General features: G+C 50.8%; 1 protein-coding gene across 1 annotated transcript in view; it reads right to left on the bottom strand.

Moving 5' to 3' along the window:
- LOC118021831 overlaps positions 1 to 16,139 on the bottom strand; it is a 134,286-nt gene extending 118,147 nt beyond the window's left edge. The window contains exons 1-9 of the mRNA XM_035022283.1: positions 15,424 to 16,139; positions 11,937 to 11,990; positions 10,614 to 10,774; positions 5,840 to 5,910; positions 3,952 to 4,117; positions 3,732 to 3,866; positions 2,922 to 3,102; positions 1,734 to 1,742; positions 789 to 919 (exon numbers count right to left, since the gene is read on the bottom strand). Of these exons, the coding sequence (XP_034878174.1) occupies positions 789 to 919; positions 1,734 to 1,742; positions 2,922 to 3,102; positions 3,732 to 3,866; positions 3,952 to 4,117; positions 5,840 to 5,910; positions 10,614 to 10,774; positions 11,937 to 11,990; positions 15,424 to 15,520 (1,005 nt within the window). The 5' untranslated portion in view covers positions 15,521 to 16,139. The remainder of the gene's footprint in view (positions 1 to 788; positions 920 to 1,733; positions 1,743 to 2,921; positions 3,103 to 3,731; positions 3,867 to 3,951; positions 4,118 to 5,839; positions 5,911 to 10,613; positions 10,775 to 11,936; positions 11,991 to 15,423) is intronic.
- Between the last annotated feature and the right edge of the window lie 335 nt (positions 16,140 to 16,474).

The following is a 16,474-nucleotide window of genomic DNA, read 5'->3' on the forward strand; positions in this document are numbered from 1 at the left end:
AGAGGAAAACACCCCTTTCTGTTCTTCTCAGCACACAGGCACTGGGGCCTGAGTCAGAAAAATCCCCCTATCTCTCACACCTTCCAGGAGAAGCCCTGGCTTCCACTCTAAGTCAGCAGCAACTCTGAGATGGGGCAGAAATCGTGGCTGCGGTGGAAGTCGTCCAAACTGTCACTGGTGGGGGCACCCAGAGCTGTGAATGGTAGGGATGGTGGGACAAAGATCGCTATGTGCCTGGAACATTCTAGAAATCATCCTGACCATGAGACCCTGTGGGAGCCGGCCCCACTGGTCCTCACTGTTCAACTCCAGTGAGGCTGGGCGGCCTGCTCCCCAGACCTATCCTCAGGGCTCAGACTCCAGACTTTGCTCCTTTCCAAGCTCTTTTCAGAGCTCCTTCCCCCTAGATTTCAAAGAGACCACCCCAGGTCTCAACTCCAGTGTCTTCTGCTTGAGACCCCTAGTCTGAAGTGGTTACTCAGCCACATCCCTACTGCGTTCAGAATGCCAGCCTGAGAGCCCAACAGGAGAGGAAAGAAAGGCCTCCTCTTTGCTCATCTCCTACCTGTATTGGGGCACAAGTTTTGGCACACACCAGCTAGATCTCTTCCCCTTCTTTTGCTTTTGTAACCAGGAACAGCTGTGCAGTGCACAACCTGAGCAACTGTACGTAGCAGCCCTGATGCTGAACATCTAGGAGGATAGACCATAAAGGATTTAGCAAAAAAGAACAGGGTGTCTCAGGGACCCAGGCCAGATTCTGGCTTAGGGCTGGAGAAAGCACTTACCTCAAAGCTCGTGGTCTGAGCCAGGCACAGTTTCCTCAGTGATGCGGCCACTGTGACCACCGTAGCCTGAGACTGTGTTTCCTCCCATTCGTACAACAGGCTGCTTGGAGTTACATCTCCATCGTCCAGATCTGATATGGGAAGCGCTAGATGGGGAGGACCATATGGGGGAATGCCAGAGTAAGAAGGAGGTCCCATGAGAGCCGCCCCCAACCCTACCAATGCTTCCTTCTGTATGTTTCCAACAAGGGGTGTGGGGGTGTGGCGGTGGGGACATGCACAAGGAAAATCATGGCAGCATTGTTGCTATCAGCAAAAGATGGGAAAGAAACAACCTTTATACCCATCTGTGAGCGATAGTCAAATAGGCTACCTCCAAAGCCCTCTTCGGATTGAGAGAGAAAACACGAAAAGTCCATCCACTCAATCAAAGATTAATCAGAAATAAAAAGGTCGGACACCAGCTACAATGTGGACAAACCTTGAAACATACTAAGTGAAAGGAGCTAGTCCTAGAAGGTTACATACTATATAATTCTATCTACCTGGTATGTCCAGATTGGGCAAATCCAGTGGTTGCTCGGGGCTCGGGGAGACAGGGGGTGATGACAGACGGGTGTGAAATTTGTGGAGTCACGAAAACGTTGCAAAATTGGTTGCCATGGTAGGTGTATGACTCTGTGACTATACTAGAAGCCATTGAATTGTTCACTTTAAATGGACTAACGGTACAGCACACAAATTAAAATTTTTTTAATTTAAAAATAAAAATAAAACCATGTATGGGGCACCTGGGTATCTCAGTCGGTTAAGCGTCCAACTCTTGGTTTCGGCTCAGGTCGTGATCTCAGGGTGATGAGATCGAGCCTCACATGGGGCTCTGTGCTCAGCATGGAATCTGCTTGAGATTCCCTCTCTCCCTCTTCCCCTCCCCCCTGCTCACACCCTCTCTGTCTCTTTCTCAAAATAAATAAATCTTTAGGGGCGCCTGGGTGGCTCAGTCAGTTAAGCATCTGCCTTTGGCTCAGGTGATGATCCCGAGGTCCTGGGATTGAGCCCCACATCGGGGTCCTTGCTCAGTGGGGAGCCTGCTTCTCCCTCTCCCACTCCCCCTGCTTGTGTTCTGTCTCTGTCTGTCAAATAAATAAATAAAAGCTTTAAGAAATAAATTTTAAAAAATCTTTAAAAAAAAACAAAACCACTTGTATCTTAGTGAAGATCCGACTAGACACAACTAGATGCCCCATCACGGCTAGCAAGGTGCCTGAGGGAGAGCTCAGGAGGCAGGTCAGGCTGGGATCTCAGCCAGTGTTCCATAGAGCCAGAGAGGATGCTGGGAAGCCGCAGGGCTCTGGTCCCACCTGCCAGGTTCTCCCGAAGGTGGAGCAGTGAGCCTGGGCTCAGAAGCACAGGGCTCCCGGCCAGGGCTACAGAACAGAGCTGGGGGCTCGAGTCTTGGCTCTGCCCCTCTCTAGCCATGTGACTTCAGACAAGTCCTCTTATCCCTTGGAGGCACAGTTCCTTATTTGAAAATGTAACCAATAACAGTACCTTCCTAATGGGCTCATAATAAAAACCAAATTAAATAATCCACATAAAACACTCAGCACAGCTCCTGGCCCAAGTAAATCCTTCCCAAGTGTTAGCAGTAAGAAGCATTTTTATTATGCAGAGAAACAGTTTTCAATCATGAAAAATCATCTTTTTCCCTCAGATGCATGCCTTGCTTCTTTCTTTCCATGCAAAATTGGAGGAGAGAGTCAAGCTCCAGGGAATTTCATGTGTTGGCAGAGACTTTCCAGAAAACCAGGAAAGCTGAGTCAGCTTGCCCCCCAAAATGGTCAGGTCATCAGATGGAAGGTAGAATTCTCTCACAAAAGCAGGGAACCACAAGATTCTATCTCCACTGAAAACACCCTGGGAGAAGGTCAAGACCAAGCCTGAGCCAGCTGAGCCAGCAGAAACTTCTAGAGAAACTTCTAGAGAAAGAGACTGACTCTCCTGATGATAGCCATTTTCAGAAATGGTTCAAGACAGCCAGGGACAGAGGGATAGAGCCTAGGCCTGCTTAAGCCCCCCACCAAAGGAGGTCTCAAGGCTCCTCTGAGGGTCCTCATATCCACGCTTGGTCACCTGTGACGGCCGGATCCAGGGACATCTCACGCAGCAGGGTGAGCGAGGAAAGCGTCTGCATCTGCACCCCACTTGCCTTCTCAGAGAGGGGCCGCACGGTGTCCAGCTCCGTGCAAGAGGCCACACTCAGCACGCCAGCCTGGAAACTCTGGAAGCAGGTCAGGTGGGAGGCCAGGCCAGCCTGCTGGACCACAGGGGCGGGGAGAGGCAGGGGCTCAGGGGAGGCCCAGGCTGTGAAGGAACCTAGCTGATGGGGCCCCTGGAGGGCTGGAGGGAGTGCGGTGGGAAGCACTGGGGGCTTCAACACGGGACCTCAGTACCCTCCCCCCAACCTGGGTTGTAGTACCCACAGCCCAAGCAAAGGATGACGGGGGCAGGGCGAGCACAAGGGAAGCAAGAAAGTCCCAGGAACAGGTCATGAAACCTCAGTTGGAAAATGAAAAACAGCAGAGGTAGCTGCATGGGATGCCAGATATCAAGACTTTGTCTAATAGTAGTTACGGGCACCGAGGATCACCTCTTATCCTTCCCCAGAAAGGTGCTATTTACAAAACACGTTCTCTGCAGGGAGCTGTGGACAGGAGGGGAGGAGAGGAAGTGGGGGGCCAGGCAGGAGAGAGGAGCTGTGGGGAAGGGAGAAGGGAGGACGAAGGGGGAGGAGAGATGGAGGAGGGGTGGGAGCAGAGGAGTTTGGAGGGAAGCAGAGAGAAAGGGACTGATGGTGTAGACGGGACAGGGAGCAGTTGAAGAGGGAGGAGGGGAAGGAAGATGGGACTGGGGGAGCGGATGGGAGGACCTGGGGGCACTTACCTCCTCCCAGGGCAGGGCCTGGGAGCGCAGGGAGGAGCGCACTCTGCGCAGGGAGCAACGGGCCAGGTCCTTGGTCTTGCGCAGCCCCGCACCATGTGGCTGGTACGTGGTGGGACACCTGCCCAGGACGTCCACCTGGGCGGGCGGGACCCCATCAGCCCCATGTCAGCCCCCTGTCAGCCCCCTGCCCCCACCCCCTCCAGGCTCCCCCCGGCCTCACCTCTTCGAGGGTCTGGGGGCCGTGGGCGTCCGGGCGCCCCTGCAGGAGGCTCAGCACCGCACGCTTCACGTTCAGCGCCCAGCGAGGCTCTGCGCGGCGGGGACACAGGCGGGCCACGCGCCCTGCCTGCAGGATGAAGCGCAGCGGGTGGCGGCCCAGGGCAGCGCTGGGGACAGGCAGGCGGGAGTCAGGCAGAGGCCCTCCAAGGCACCAGGCCACCTCTTCACTGTGGGGGCCATGGTATCCCTGCTCCTCCTGCTCTAGGTCAGCCCGCCAAGGAAGCCCCCCCAACCCCCCGCATCTTCCCAAATAGCCTTGCTTCCCTCTTCAGCTGGGTTCCCCAGCAACTTCTGAATCAAACACAAGGGGCAGCCAACTCTTTGCTCAAAGCTGCCCCCGGACTTATTAACACTTGCCCCAAAAGTACCTGTGTGTGCCCAGCCTCAGATAATAGAAAACTGCACTTCCAAGACCTTTCTGAACTCCAAAGATTCTCATTTTCCCAGCCCACCGGGGAGGTACCTAGCATCCCCCCCCACACACACACACACACCCACACCCCCACACCCACATTACAGAGGAGGAAATGGAAGCTCAGGACCAGAATGTGACTTGTTCGGGACAGCAGCTGGGATTCGAACCCAGGCAGGTGGGCTCCAGTGTCATGGGTCTCAAACTGCCCCCCAACCCCAGGACTTGAGACTCCATCACTGTGCAGATGAGGAAAAGAGGCCCAGAGAGGGGGAGCTACTCGGGGGGATCATACAGCAAGTTAGGGAGGAGCTGGGACCAGAATTCGGCCCAATGCTCATCCGGCCACCCCTCATCTGGCCGAAAGGAGCCTGTGTCCTGCATCTGCCAGGTGAGGGGATGAGAGGGGGGAGGTGATGGGCGGTGAAGTCCCCACAGTTGTGTGTGGGGACAGAACAGAGCCAAACTTGAGCAGTGAGCCAGCAGGGCAGAATTTTGAGGGACAGAAGTGTCCCTACTTGTACCTCCCCGGGAGGTCACTGCCCCTTCTCCAGCTCCAACTGGAGACCCCCTGGGTCTCAGGCCTGGCCCTAGAGAAATGCTAATGGTGCCCGCCCCTTCCAGAATAGCAAATGTCAGTCTGGCCTCAAGGATCTGACAACCCCCAGCCCTCTGACTTAGCATTTCTGATGAGGAGCCCAAGGACAATAGCCCACACTGCTCCCGTGGAGGAGACCACCCTAAGCCTTTCAGGGGGATCCATCTGCCCCTCGGCAGCATCCCCCATCCCTGCACCCCAGCACAAAGGCTTTATTTTTTTAAACAAATGAATTTGCAATAAAAAAGGAAGAGGAATCTGCAGAGATGGGCTTGTCTTCAGTCTGGCGGGTGGACTGAGCTTTGAGGCCACGGAGGCCACTGTCAGGGAGTCCTGGGAAACAAGCCGGAGAGAGAATTCCAGGCTTGGCCAGGTCACAAAGGGAGGCTTAGCTTGGGACAGGAAAGGCCATGGGTCTCTAAGAAAACCCCCATCTCAGCAGAGACAGGGAAGAGAGGGGTGGGCTTTAACAGAATACACCCAGTGTCTTCCAGAATGCACTCAAGGACAATGCCCGGAGAGTGCTTGGCAAACATAAAATCTAGACATGCTGGGAGTGATGGGCAGGGAAATAGGAGGTGAGTTCCATCCACCAGGTAAGGGAAGGCCACCCGAGGCTACTCAGAGTTGCTCAAGGATCCTACATCAGTCCTCATCAGTGATCTGGTCTGGGTACCTACAAGGTCAAAACCTAAGGCGGGGTTGGGGGGGGGTCATTCTTCCAATCTAACTTGGTGCATCCAGCACCTGGCAGCTGTGGGGGGGAGGGTACGGGACTCGCATGTCTGGTCCCATGAGGAGCAAGGCCTAGTGTCTTACCTCAAGTTCTCCGAGTCCTTCAAAACTGCCACCTTGGACCCCAGGATAGATGTCACCTGGAAATCTTGGAGCTGAAGCAGAAAGCACCCGTGAGTCAGTGACCTCTCCTGGGGTACCCCAGGACCTCACCAGTACCCCCCACACAAAGCAGTTCTGGGGCCCGGCATGATACTTGGCCCCATGTGGGAGGCAGGCAGAAAGATCCTTCCCTTGAGCAGAAGGTTCTATTTCTAGGTGGTGGATGCCAAATATCTCCAAGGGGTAAATAGTTAAAGCAACCAGGACCTACCGCTCGCTGATAAATGTTCAGAAAGTTCTCACTAGTTTCTCGTTTTGCCCAAAAGGCCCTGGAAGTTTGGGTAAAAGATCCATACAGCTATCCAGTAAAAATAGGTTAGGATTGCAAAGCAAACAAACAAACAAAAAAAAGACTTTGCCCACCATGAATAAAACACTTGGATGTCCCAAAAGCACCGTGGGCGTATGCATGCATACGTGTGCGTGTGTGTGTGCGTGCGTGTGCGTGTGCGCGCATGCATACTTATTGCCAAAGAAGATGGACTCCCTAAAGATGAAAAATAAGACCACCCCTAAAAACTGCCTCCCTAACATGACCGATACCAGTTTTAGATTGATAGCAATATTGAGAAGAATGTACAGCGATTTCCCACATACCTCATATATATTCATACCCACATCCCACATCCTCCCCCATTTCCAACATCCCCAGCAGCATGGCACATTTGTTACAATCAATGAACCCGCACAAACACGTCGTCATCACCCGAAGCCCATAGTTTACACCAGCTGTCACTCTTGGTGGTGTGCACTCTATGGGTTTGCACACACGTACCGTGACACGTATCCACCATTATGTACCATACAGAACGGTTTCCCTGCCCTTGGATTTCACTTTTTCAAAGTGGCTCATCTTCACTCACCTTGTCTAAAACCTATTTCCTCGCTCTCCTGAAAACCAGCCCCGCTCCCCCAGCAGAGGGTCTGTCATCTCCCCAGTCACCCAGGCTTGAAATGTCGGGGTGAAATCCAGTCCCCCTTGGCACCAAAAGGCTGTCCGGGACAGTGGATCCCTCAGCCACGGAAATGATAACCACTTATTGACTGACCACTTGCTTGAAATGCCACCCATTATAACTGCATTCCATATGCTCCAAATTGTCCATAGAGTCATGGAAGATAGTTTTGCAAACCCACTGAACTTAAAAATACTTAACTTAAAATTACTTAAAAATGGTTAAAAAGGGGGCACCTGGTGACTCAGTTGGTGAAGCATCTGACTCGATTTCAGCTCAGGTCATGATCTCAGGGTTGTGAGACTGAGCCCCACAACGGACTCCCCGATCAGCAGGGAGTCTACTTCTCTCTCTCTCCCCCACTTTCCCTCTGCCCCTCCCCCCTCTAAAATAAATAAGTAAATCTTTAAACAAATATATTTTTTTAAAAATGAAGATCTGATAGATGCTATGATGTGGATAAACCTTGAGAACATTATACTAAGTGAAAGAACCCAGGCACAGAAGTTTACATATTGGGCGCCTGGGTGGCTCAGTCCATTAAGTGACTGCCTTCGGCTCAGGTCATGATCCCAGGGTCCTGGGATTGAGTCCTGCATGAGGCTTCTTGCTCTGCAGGGAGCCTGCTTCTCCCCCTCCCACTCCCCCTGCTTGTGTTCCCTCTCTTGCTGTGTCTCTCTCTGTCAAATAAATTTAAAAAAAAAAGTTTACATATTGACTGTGATAAGTGAATCCACTTCTTGGAGTACCTCACTAGCAAATTCCTAGAGGCAGGAAGTAGAATAGAGATCCAGGGGGCTGGTGGGGAGGAGGGAAGGGGTGTTACTGTGTAAGGGGGAAAGCGCTTCTGTTTGGGATGATGAACAATCATCTGGAGACAATAGTTGTAATTGTGTATGTAATTTGCACATATGTACATATTTATGTAACATTGTAAATGCATTTGTTGCCACTGAATTTTACACTTAAAATAGTTAATAAAATAGTAGGGGTGCCTGGGTGGCTCAGTCAGTTAAGTGTCTGACTCTTGATCTCAGCTCAGGTCTTGATCTCCGGGTCGTGAGTTCAAGCCCTGCATTGGGCTCCACGCTGGGCATGGAGCCTGCTTAAAAAAATTAATTTAATTAAATAGTAAACCTTGTGATATATATTTTACCACAATTAAAAAAAAAATTATGGGCGCCTGGGTGGCTCAGTCAGTTAAGCGTTTACCTTTGGCTCAGGTCATGATCTCGGGGTCCTGGGATCGAGCCCTGTGTCGGGCTTGCTCCTCAGTGGGGAGTCTGCTTGTCCCTCTCTCTCTGCCCCTCCCTACTGCTCATTCTCTCTCACTCTCTCTCTCTCTCAAATAAATAAATATCTTTTAAAAAAGAATAAAGAGAAGCCAGACACACAAGAGAAAGAATATCCTGCCTAATGCCATTAGGGAAAAGTCCAAAGGCAGGCAAAACTCATCCATGGTATTAGAACTCAGGGGGCCTTTGGAAAAGTGACCAGAAGGGAGAATGGGGGAGGTTTCGGGGGGGGGGCGTTTCATCTCATGATCTGGTGGTGAGTACACACACATGTTCTGTTTGTGAAAATTCATTTTTCTGAAAACTTACTTTCACACTTTAACTGATTGCCTCTTGAGTGGCTGTAAACTTTCCGTTTTTGCCAAAAATCTTTGATGTAAGCCAGTTTTTTCTATTCTTTTTTTTTTTTTTTAGATTTATTTATTTATTTATTTGACAGAGAAAGACACAGCGAGAGAGGGAACACAAGTAGGGGGAGTGGGAGAGGGAGAAGTAGGCTTCCTGCAGAGCAGGGAGCCCGATGCGGGGCTCGATCCCAGGACCCTGAGATCATGACCTGAGCCGAAGGCAGACACTTAACGACTGAGCCACCCAGGCGCCCCAGTTTTTTCTATTCTTGACAACATTGGACATTATCTTTTTTTTTTATTATTTCTTAGAGAGTGCAGAAGGGGGAGGTGCAGAAAGAGAGAGAGAATCTTAAGCAGCCTCCACGTCCAGTGTGGAGCCCAACAAAGGCTCCATCCCACGACCCTGAGATCCTGACCTGAGCCGAAATCAAGAGTCAGACGCTCAACCGACTGAGTAGCCAGGGTTCCATCAACTTTTTTTTTTAATGCTAAAAATAAAGCAACTGACTCATTCAGTTTGCAACACACCATTTGCTTTGTGAAAACTAGCCCTGTAGAGGGACGCCTGGGTGGCTCAGTCGGTTGGGCGTCTGCCTTCGGCTCAGGTCATGATCCCAGGGTCCTGGGATCGAGTCCCACATTGGGCGCCTTGCTCGGCGGGGCGCCTGCTTCTCCCTCTGCCTGTCTCTCTCTCTGATAAATAAATAAAATCTTAAAAAAAAAAAAAAAAAACTAGCCCTGTAGAAAAAAAAACAAATGCTGCTGGTATTTTGATGGACATGAGCAGACAAAGACTCCACCGAAGAGGCAGGTCTGAGCCAAACAGACATCTTGGATGGTTTAAGAATTCAGAGGCAGGGGTGCCCGGGTGGCTCAGTCGGTGAAGCGTCTGCCTTCGGCTCAGTTCATGATCTCAGGGTCCTGGGATCCAGCCCCACATTGGACTCCCTGCTCAGAGGGGAGTCTGTCCCTCTCCCCTCCCCACTTGTGTGCTCTCTTGCTTGCTCTCTCTCATAAATAAAATCTTTAAAAAAATAAAGAATTTGGAGGCAGCTCAGAGCCACCCCGTAAAAGACCCCATCCTGTGATCTACATGAAACATTAAAAAAAATTTTTTTTTTTAGAAACTCTTGTCAGCAAGCACTCCAGCCAGTTCAAAAATGCTTCTTAATGGGGCGCCTGGGTGGCTCAGTCGTTGGGCGTCTGCCTTCGGCTCAGGTCATGATCCCGGGGTCCTGGGATCGAGCCCCACATCGGACTCCCTGCTCCGCGGGAAGCCTGCTTCTCCCTCTCCCACTCCCCCTGCTTGTGTTCCCTCTTTCGCTGTGTCTCTCTCTGTCAAATAAATAAATACAATCTTTTGAAAGAAAAAAAAAATGCTTCTTAAGCATGAGGGAAGACTCCAGTGAAACCAAGAGGCCATTTTTGCAGGGTGGAAGGGTCTGTCCAGGAAACAGAGGAGAATCATCAGGAAGGAGACAGTAAGAATAGGCAGGCACTTCCACTTGCAAGAACACAAGGGGACTCTGGGGAAAATCTTGATAAAAGGAAATCTACGACCACCAAGTCTAGCTCATAATTCTGCCTCAACTGAACCCAGAATAAATACCACCCCACGCTGCCTTACCATTTGCCTTTAACCCGAGCCATGGACCCAGGCACAGCAAGGTCCAGTGTCCAGTATAAAGTTGCCCAGGGCAGGCCTGGGGGCCCCATCCAGGCCTTGGATATCCACTCCAGTGTGTTCATTTGTCTACAAGGCTCTTGACTTGGCTTGGCTTTGTTCACTCCTGGGACCTGCAGGTTCCCGAGCTTTGACCCTCATTCCTACCAAAGACACAGCTTGTCCCCATCCCATGGCTCTACTTGTTCCAAGGAATACCCTTACTCTTTTTTTTTAAACACTGCTATTCCCCCACTGGGCACCTCCTACAACCAAAATGGCGCCATGTGCCCATGTCACCCCCTGGAGTCCTGACTTGTTGATTTTTGAGATTCCTCAGAAATCTCCTCTCTGTTGCAAAGCTGGGGGTCTGTGGCTTCCCCTGGGCCTTCCCCAGCATCACTGTGACCTCTGTTACCCAAAGACACTCACCCATAAGGCCATCTGGCACGGGCCAAGCACATCAACGATGGCCAAGCCTTGGAGGCCAAGGCCACTTCCTTCCACTGGGTCTCCCTGCAGGCCAGTACTGGTGTTGGTAGAAAAGTGATAGGTGTATCTGGTGCCCACAGGGAGGTGGGGATCAGCTGACCCTGGAGAGCAGACAGAGGGCACAGTGTCACCTTGACAACCCATCACCCTCTGGGACCCAACTGCATGGAGACTATTTGGACATCCTGTTCCCACCTCCCTCCCTCCATCTGGGCCATGAGCTGCCTGCTCCTGGTGCAGGGGAAGGCTGGGGGGCTACACACTCCTATGGGGGTCAAGAAGAAAATTACAATATTAACAGTTAGTGCTTAGTAAACGTCAACCGGTGTTCTCAGATGTTAAGGCCCCCTTCTAAGAGCTTTATATGTCATCTTTGGCCTCTACCCACTTGATGGGACACCCAGTTGCCATAACCAAAACTATCTCTAGACATCGCAAAATATCCCTGAGAGGTACCATCATCCTGGTTCAGAACTAATGATCTACACTTACGTGAACCCATTTAGGCCTCTTACCCAACTTTGAGGTGGGTGCTCTTAGTTTCCCCATTTTACAGAGGTAGAAACGGAGGCCCAGAGAGGTTAACTAACTCACCCAAGGTCACACAGCTGGGATGCCAACCTTGGAAGTCTGACTCCTCACCTTGAGGACTATAGCGTGTGCGAGGAAGGTGTTGCCCTGATCCCTTATGGGGGCAGAACTGTCAAGCTGACGGGACTCAGGAGCACTGAGGTGGCGGAAAGGGCTGATTTAGGGAGCAGACAGCTCTGTACTTTTCTAACCCTCTATTTAGGCCAGGGGACAGATTGCAAAACTGTGACACCCCACCCTTCTCTGGGGCTTGCAAGTGAATTAACATGTTCATGTGCTCAAACAGAGCCATGCCTTTCACTCCCAGGATGCTTCTCTCCCTCCAAAGAATTTGCCCTGAGGTTCTTTCATCTACTCCACCTCAAAATGCAAATAGAATCACCCAGCACAGATGTTTATTCCACCTGGGGACCACAAGGTATGAGGCCAAAGCCCATGGGCGCTTTACCTTGGGTGTGTTGTTTGCTTCTCTAACTGCTGATGACCAGATGGCTTTTCCAGAACTGGCCTCGCTCCACCCAACCGGCCTCCCCTGGGAACGGGGACATGCCCTCCGAGGCTGTCCTGAATCACACCCAGCAGCTGGTCAGCCTTGTTCCCACAACCACCCCCACCCCATCCTGTCTCCTGGTCACCAGAGGTGTGATAAGGTCTCCTGGGAGACTTACTCACCTGTGCACGCCATCATGCAGGAGGCCGCCTGTCTCACCAGCGAATCTGGAATTTCTGAAATCACAGATCAGATGGAACGAGCGCAAGGCCAGAGGAAGGAGAGGCTCAACCCATGGGCTACTGACCTACTTGTGAATGGGATGGTTAAGGGTTCAAGGGGATAAGAGAGAACGCCAGCTCTCCTGTCTCCCATAGGGCTGGGAGTGACCTCCCCAGCCCTTACCCAACCTGATCTTCCCCATCTTGCTTGCCCACACCACTGTCCCGATTGCTTAAGCTGGTGACCTGGGAGTCATCTGTACTTCTACTCCTTTCCCTTATTGCCACCCCAAATCCAGTACATCAGCACGCTCTGCCAATTCCATCGACAAATGCAGGTCTCCCTCCCTCCCTCCATCTCTCCATCCCTCCCTCCTCCCCTCCCTCCCTCCATCTCTCCATCTTTCCCTCCCTTCCCCTCCCCCCCATCTCTCTATCCCTGCCTCCCTCCTCTCCTCCCTCCCTCCTTCTGTGTGTCTCCATCTCCCTGGCCATCACTCTAGACAAAGCCACACCTTCTCTTGCCTAGATGATGGAAGTAGCCTCCTAACTATTCCCCCATGTCCACAATTCATCATCCACAGCTAGAGTCATCTTAAAAACCTAAACCTGATCCCATCACTCCTGGTTTAATAGCTCCTCAGTCTCCTGCCCACCACTCCCGAGCCACATGCACTCATAAGGACATCCTGACCACGAGAGCTGGCCTTACTCTGCCCTCTGGCCACATCTCATCCTGCCCTCACCCTCCAGCCACACTGGCTCTTCTTCAGCTCAAGGCCTCTGCACATGCTGTTCCCTCCTGCCCGAACACTCTTCCTTCTGCTCTTCACACCCCCGGCTCCTTCAGGTCTCGCCCCAGTAGGGCCCTCCCTGACCACTACGAACCAACAAAGCCAGACCAAAGGGCTGCAGCAGTGAATGCTGGACCCTAGCGCTGCTCCCTGGTGGGTCTCAGGACACCTCATCCCCACCCCCACCACCTTCTCAGCTGCAGAAGACAACCACAGCATGAACAGCCTGGGCTCCCGACCTCCTTAGACCTCCTTAGCCCCTACCTTGGGCCACTGAGGTCCCTCTGCAGGGAACCTCCCAGCTCCCCTCCCCAGCAGCTCTCCCTCTGCCCATCCCAGCCTGAGGCCTTCCCACTTCCACCTTCCGTCATTCTCATTTATCCTTCCCTTCAGCCACTTGTCTGCATATTTCTGGCCATCATTGGCCCTCCTGGGACAGCCTCAGCCAGGTAGCCATCCATCTGCAGCCATTTTCATACAACGGCTTTTCAGTAATACCATTTCTATCCTCAAAACCACCCCACCAGGGGCGCCTGGGTGGCTCAGTCATTAAGTCATTAAGTCGACCTGCCTTTGGCTCAGGTCAGGATCCCAGGGTCCTGGGATCGAGCCCCGAATCAGGCTCCCTGCTCCGTGGGAAGCCTGTTTCTTCCTCTCTCACTCCCCCTGCTTGTGTTCTCTCTCTTGCTGTGTCTCTCTCTGTCAAGTAAATAAATAAAATCTTAAAAAAAAAAACAAACCACCCCACTATGCCCCAAATGCTAACCATTACCCACGCCAGCCTGTTCAATCCCTTGAAAGACAAAGCACTTCCCCCAAACAGGGGAAAGTGCATTTTACACCATTTTGTATAGACCCTTTGCAACAAAAGAACATGGTAGGATGTTCCCACCTCCCAAATGTTGTGTCTCATCTAACAAAATGCTCTTTGCATTCAAGTAGAGTATGGATGGATAAAACTACATTTCAAAGACATTTAACTCAATGGATTTTCCCTCCCAATTTTCCTCCAACTCTTTGACAATATGTACTCTGGGCACCAAATTAAACCTGTTTATGTATAATCATTAATTTATGCATAATAATTAAACTCCAGATTGGGCACAGATCCAGCAGTCTGCTTGCTTGCTCATCCAACAACCTGCTTTACCCACCAGCTACTCTGCAAAGCAGCCGAGCCCACAAGCCCCCATCCACCATGAGCTCCAGAAACGAGATGCGTGCAAAGAACATTAGTGTTCAAACTGAGTCTTATTCCCTTCCACTTCTCAAGCACTTAAAAAAAATATTTAAATTAAAAATAAGTTTCAAAATGATTCAATAATCATACTCAAAAGATCAACAAGGGGGGGGGGGACACGGAGTCTTGGGAGGTAAGAAATCTTCCCATAGGATCCTACTCATTTCTAGGGAGAGATCTGAAAGGGACTGAAATTGAGGTTATCTCTACAGCCTAGAAATGAAATCAGGACTCATTTCAGCTTTCTCAGATGTCAGTTCTGGTCCCTGTTGATTCATTTATCCAGCACAGATTTACTGAGTACTTACTGTGCACCAGGCAAATAAGTGCTAAAAATGTAGCCAAAAAACCCAAAAAACGAAAACAGCTGTAATCTGACCTGCACCATCCAGGGCAATAGACAGATGCCAGCCACGTGTGGCTATCGGGCATCTGAAATGTGGCTGGTGTTATGGAGGAGCTTTTCATTTTGTAATTTGTTAACATAATTTTTTTGTTATTCATTTAATTTTAAATTAAAAACCGATACTAAAGTCAGCCACTGGAAAACTTAAGTACGTTTAGAACAACTTAGTATACAAAATTCCTTTTTCAACTCTAAATCTTAGGAAATCGAAACACACATTAAGTATTTGCAATGAAAATTTAGTATCCAAACTGGAATATGGGGGCACCTGGCTGGCTCACTTGGTAGTGTGCACGACTCCTGCTCTCGGGGTTGTAAGTTCAAGCCCCACATTGGGTGTAGAGATGACTTAAGAATAAAATCTTAAAAAAATTGAAATACACTCCCAGTATAAAATACACACTGGATCTCAGAGAACGGAAAATAAATCTCATTAATACTTTTTTACATTGATTACATTTTCTAATGAGATTTTGGCTATACTGGGTCCAGTAAAATATATTCTTAAAATTAATGTCACCCGTTCCTTTTTAACATTTTTTAAACATGGCTGCTAGAAACTTTCAAATTACACATTGGCCCCCATTCTGTTTTATTGGATAGAGCTGCCCTAGACCCTTCTGCAGTAAACAGACAACACATAAAAGCTCATTTCACCCAGTTACCCTGCATCAGAGAGCTACTTAGTATCTTCAAGCTCACCACCTCATATACCCCGGCAGACAGCTAAGCATCCCCGCACACGGGCTCAAGAGTCCAAGGTCAGCATTTCATCGCTCGGGGTTACAGATCTGGTCTCGGGTTTCAGAGGATGTTGGTGGAAGACAGGAGCAAGAAATGAGGGATCCACCCGTAAGCTCGCTCTCCTTTTCCCCATGAAAGGCCAAACCAAGGGAGGCAGAGGAACAGGTGAACAGGCATCTAGCTGCTAAAATACTGTCCCAGGTGGATGAGTTGCTGGCCCAGCTCCGCCCCAGAGAGAACCAGCACCACGCCAGCTTTACTTACTCCCCGAAGTCACTGCCACCAGAGCCCAGAGCAGGACCAGACCGAGGAGCCCCATGGGCACCAGCATCGCCACCAGCCCAAGGGAGCCCCACACCATCAGCCTCTCTGATGGCACAGAGCACCCTGAAAGGAATTTTCTTTCCCAAAGAGGCGGGCTCAGCCTGGATCAACTCTCCATTCCCAGGGCTGATGGGGAGGGGGAGGAGGGGGCTTCCAGAGCAAAGATCCAGCCAATCAGAAGCGTCCGATAAAGTTCTTAGCACTCTACCCAGGAGGAGGGGTGGGGGGGCTTCTGACCAATGAGGGGGAAAATCCCTTTTCAGTATAGAGGAAAGAAAGGTTTGCCTCTTCAAGCCTTGTAAATGGAGCTCTCGGGGCAGAAGGCAAACATGGCCATGGTTTGATTTCTTTTTCTTTTAACGGGGTCTAATCAAATTTACCATTTTATCCATTTTTAAATGGTACTTTGGTGGCACTGAGTGCATTCACAATGTCGTGAAACCATCATCACCGTTAGGTCGGGCTTGTCTGTCCCACTGCTCTGGGTAGGCGAAGCCAGGCCTTAGCCATGGCTTGTCACCAAACAGGACAGCTGCAGGGTCTCTCAGAGCTCAGGCCCAAGGCCTCCCTCCTTGACACATTAGGACCAGCAGTTAAGAAGAGGGGGGAGGGGCGCCTGGGTGACTCAGTCGTTAAGCGTCTGCCTTCGGGTCAGGTCATGATCCCAGGGTCCTGGGATCGAGCCCCCGCATCGGGCTCCTTGCTCAGCAGGAAGCCTGCTTCTCCCTCTCCCTCTGCTGCTCCCCCTGCTTCTGCTCTCTCTCTGCTAGATAAATAAAATCTTAAAAGGGCGCCTGGGTGGCTCAGATGGTTAAGCCATCTGCCTTCGGCTCAGGTCATGATCTCAGGGTCCTGTGATCGAGTCCCGCATCAGGCTCCCTGCTTCTTGGGAACCTGCTTCTCCCTCTGCCTCTCTCTCTCGCTCTGTCTCTCATGAATAAATAAATAAAATCTTTAAAAAAAAAAAAAGAGGGGGAGGTCTGCTCAGCTG

This window comes from Mirounga leonina, unplaced genomic scaffold (genome assembly GCF_011800145.1).
Source record: "Mirounga leonina isolate KUSES-001 unplaced genomic scaffold, KU_Mleo_1.0 Mir_175, whole genome shotgun sequence".
Lineage (NCBI taxonomy): Eukaryota > Metazoa > Chordata > Mammalia > Carnivora > Phocidae > Mirounga > Mirounga leonina.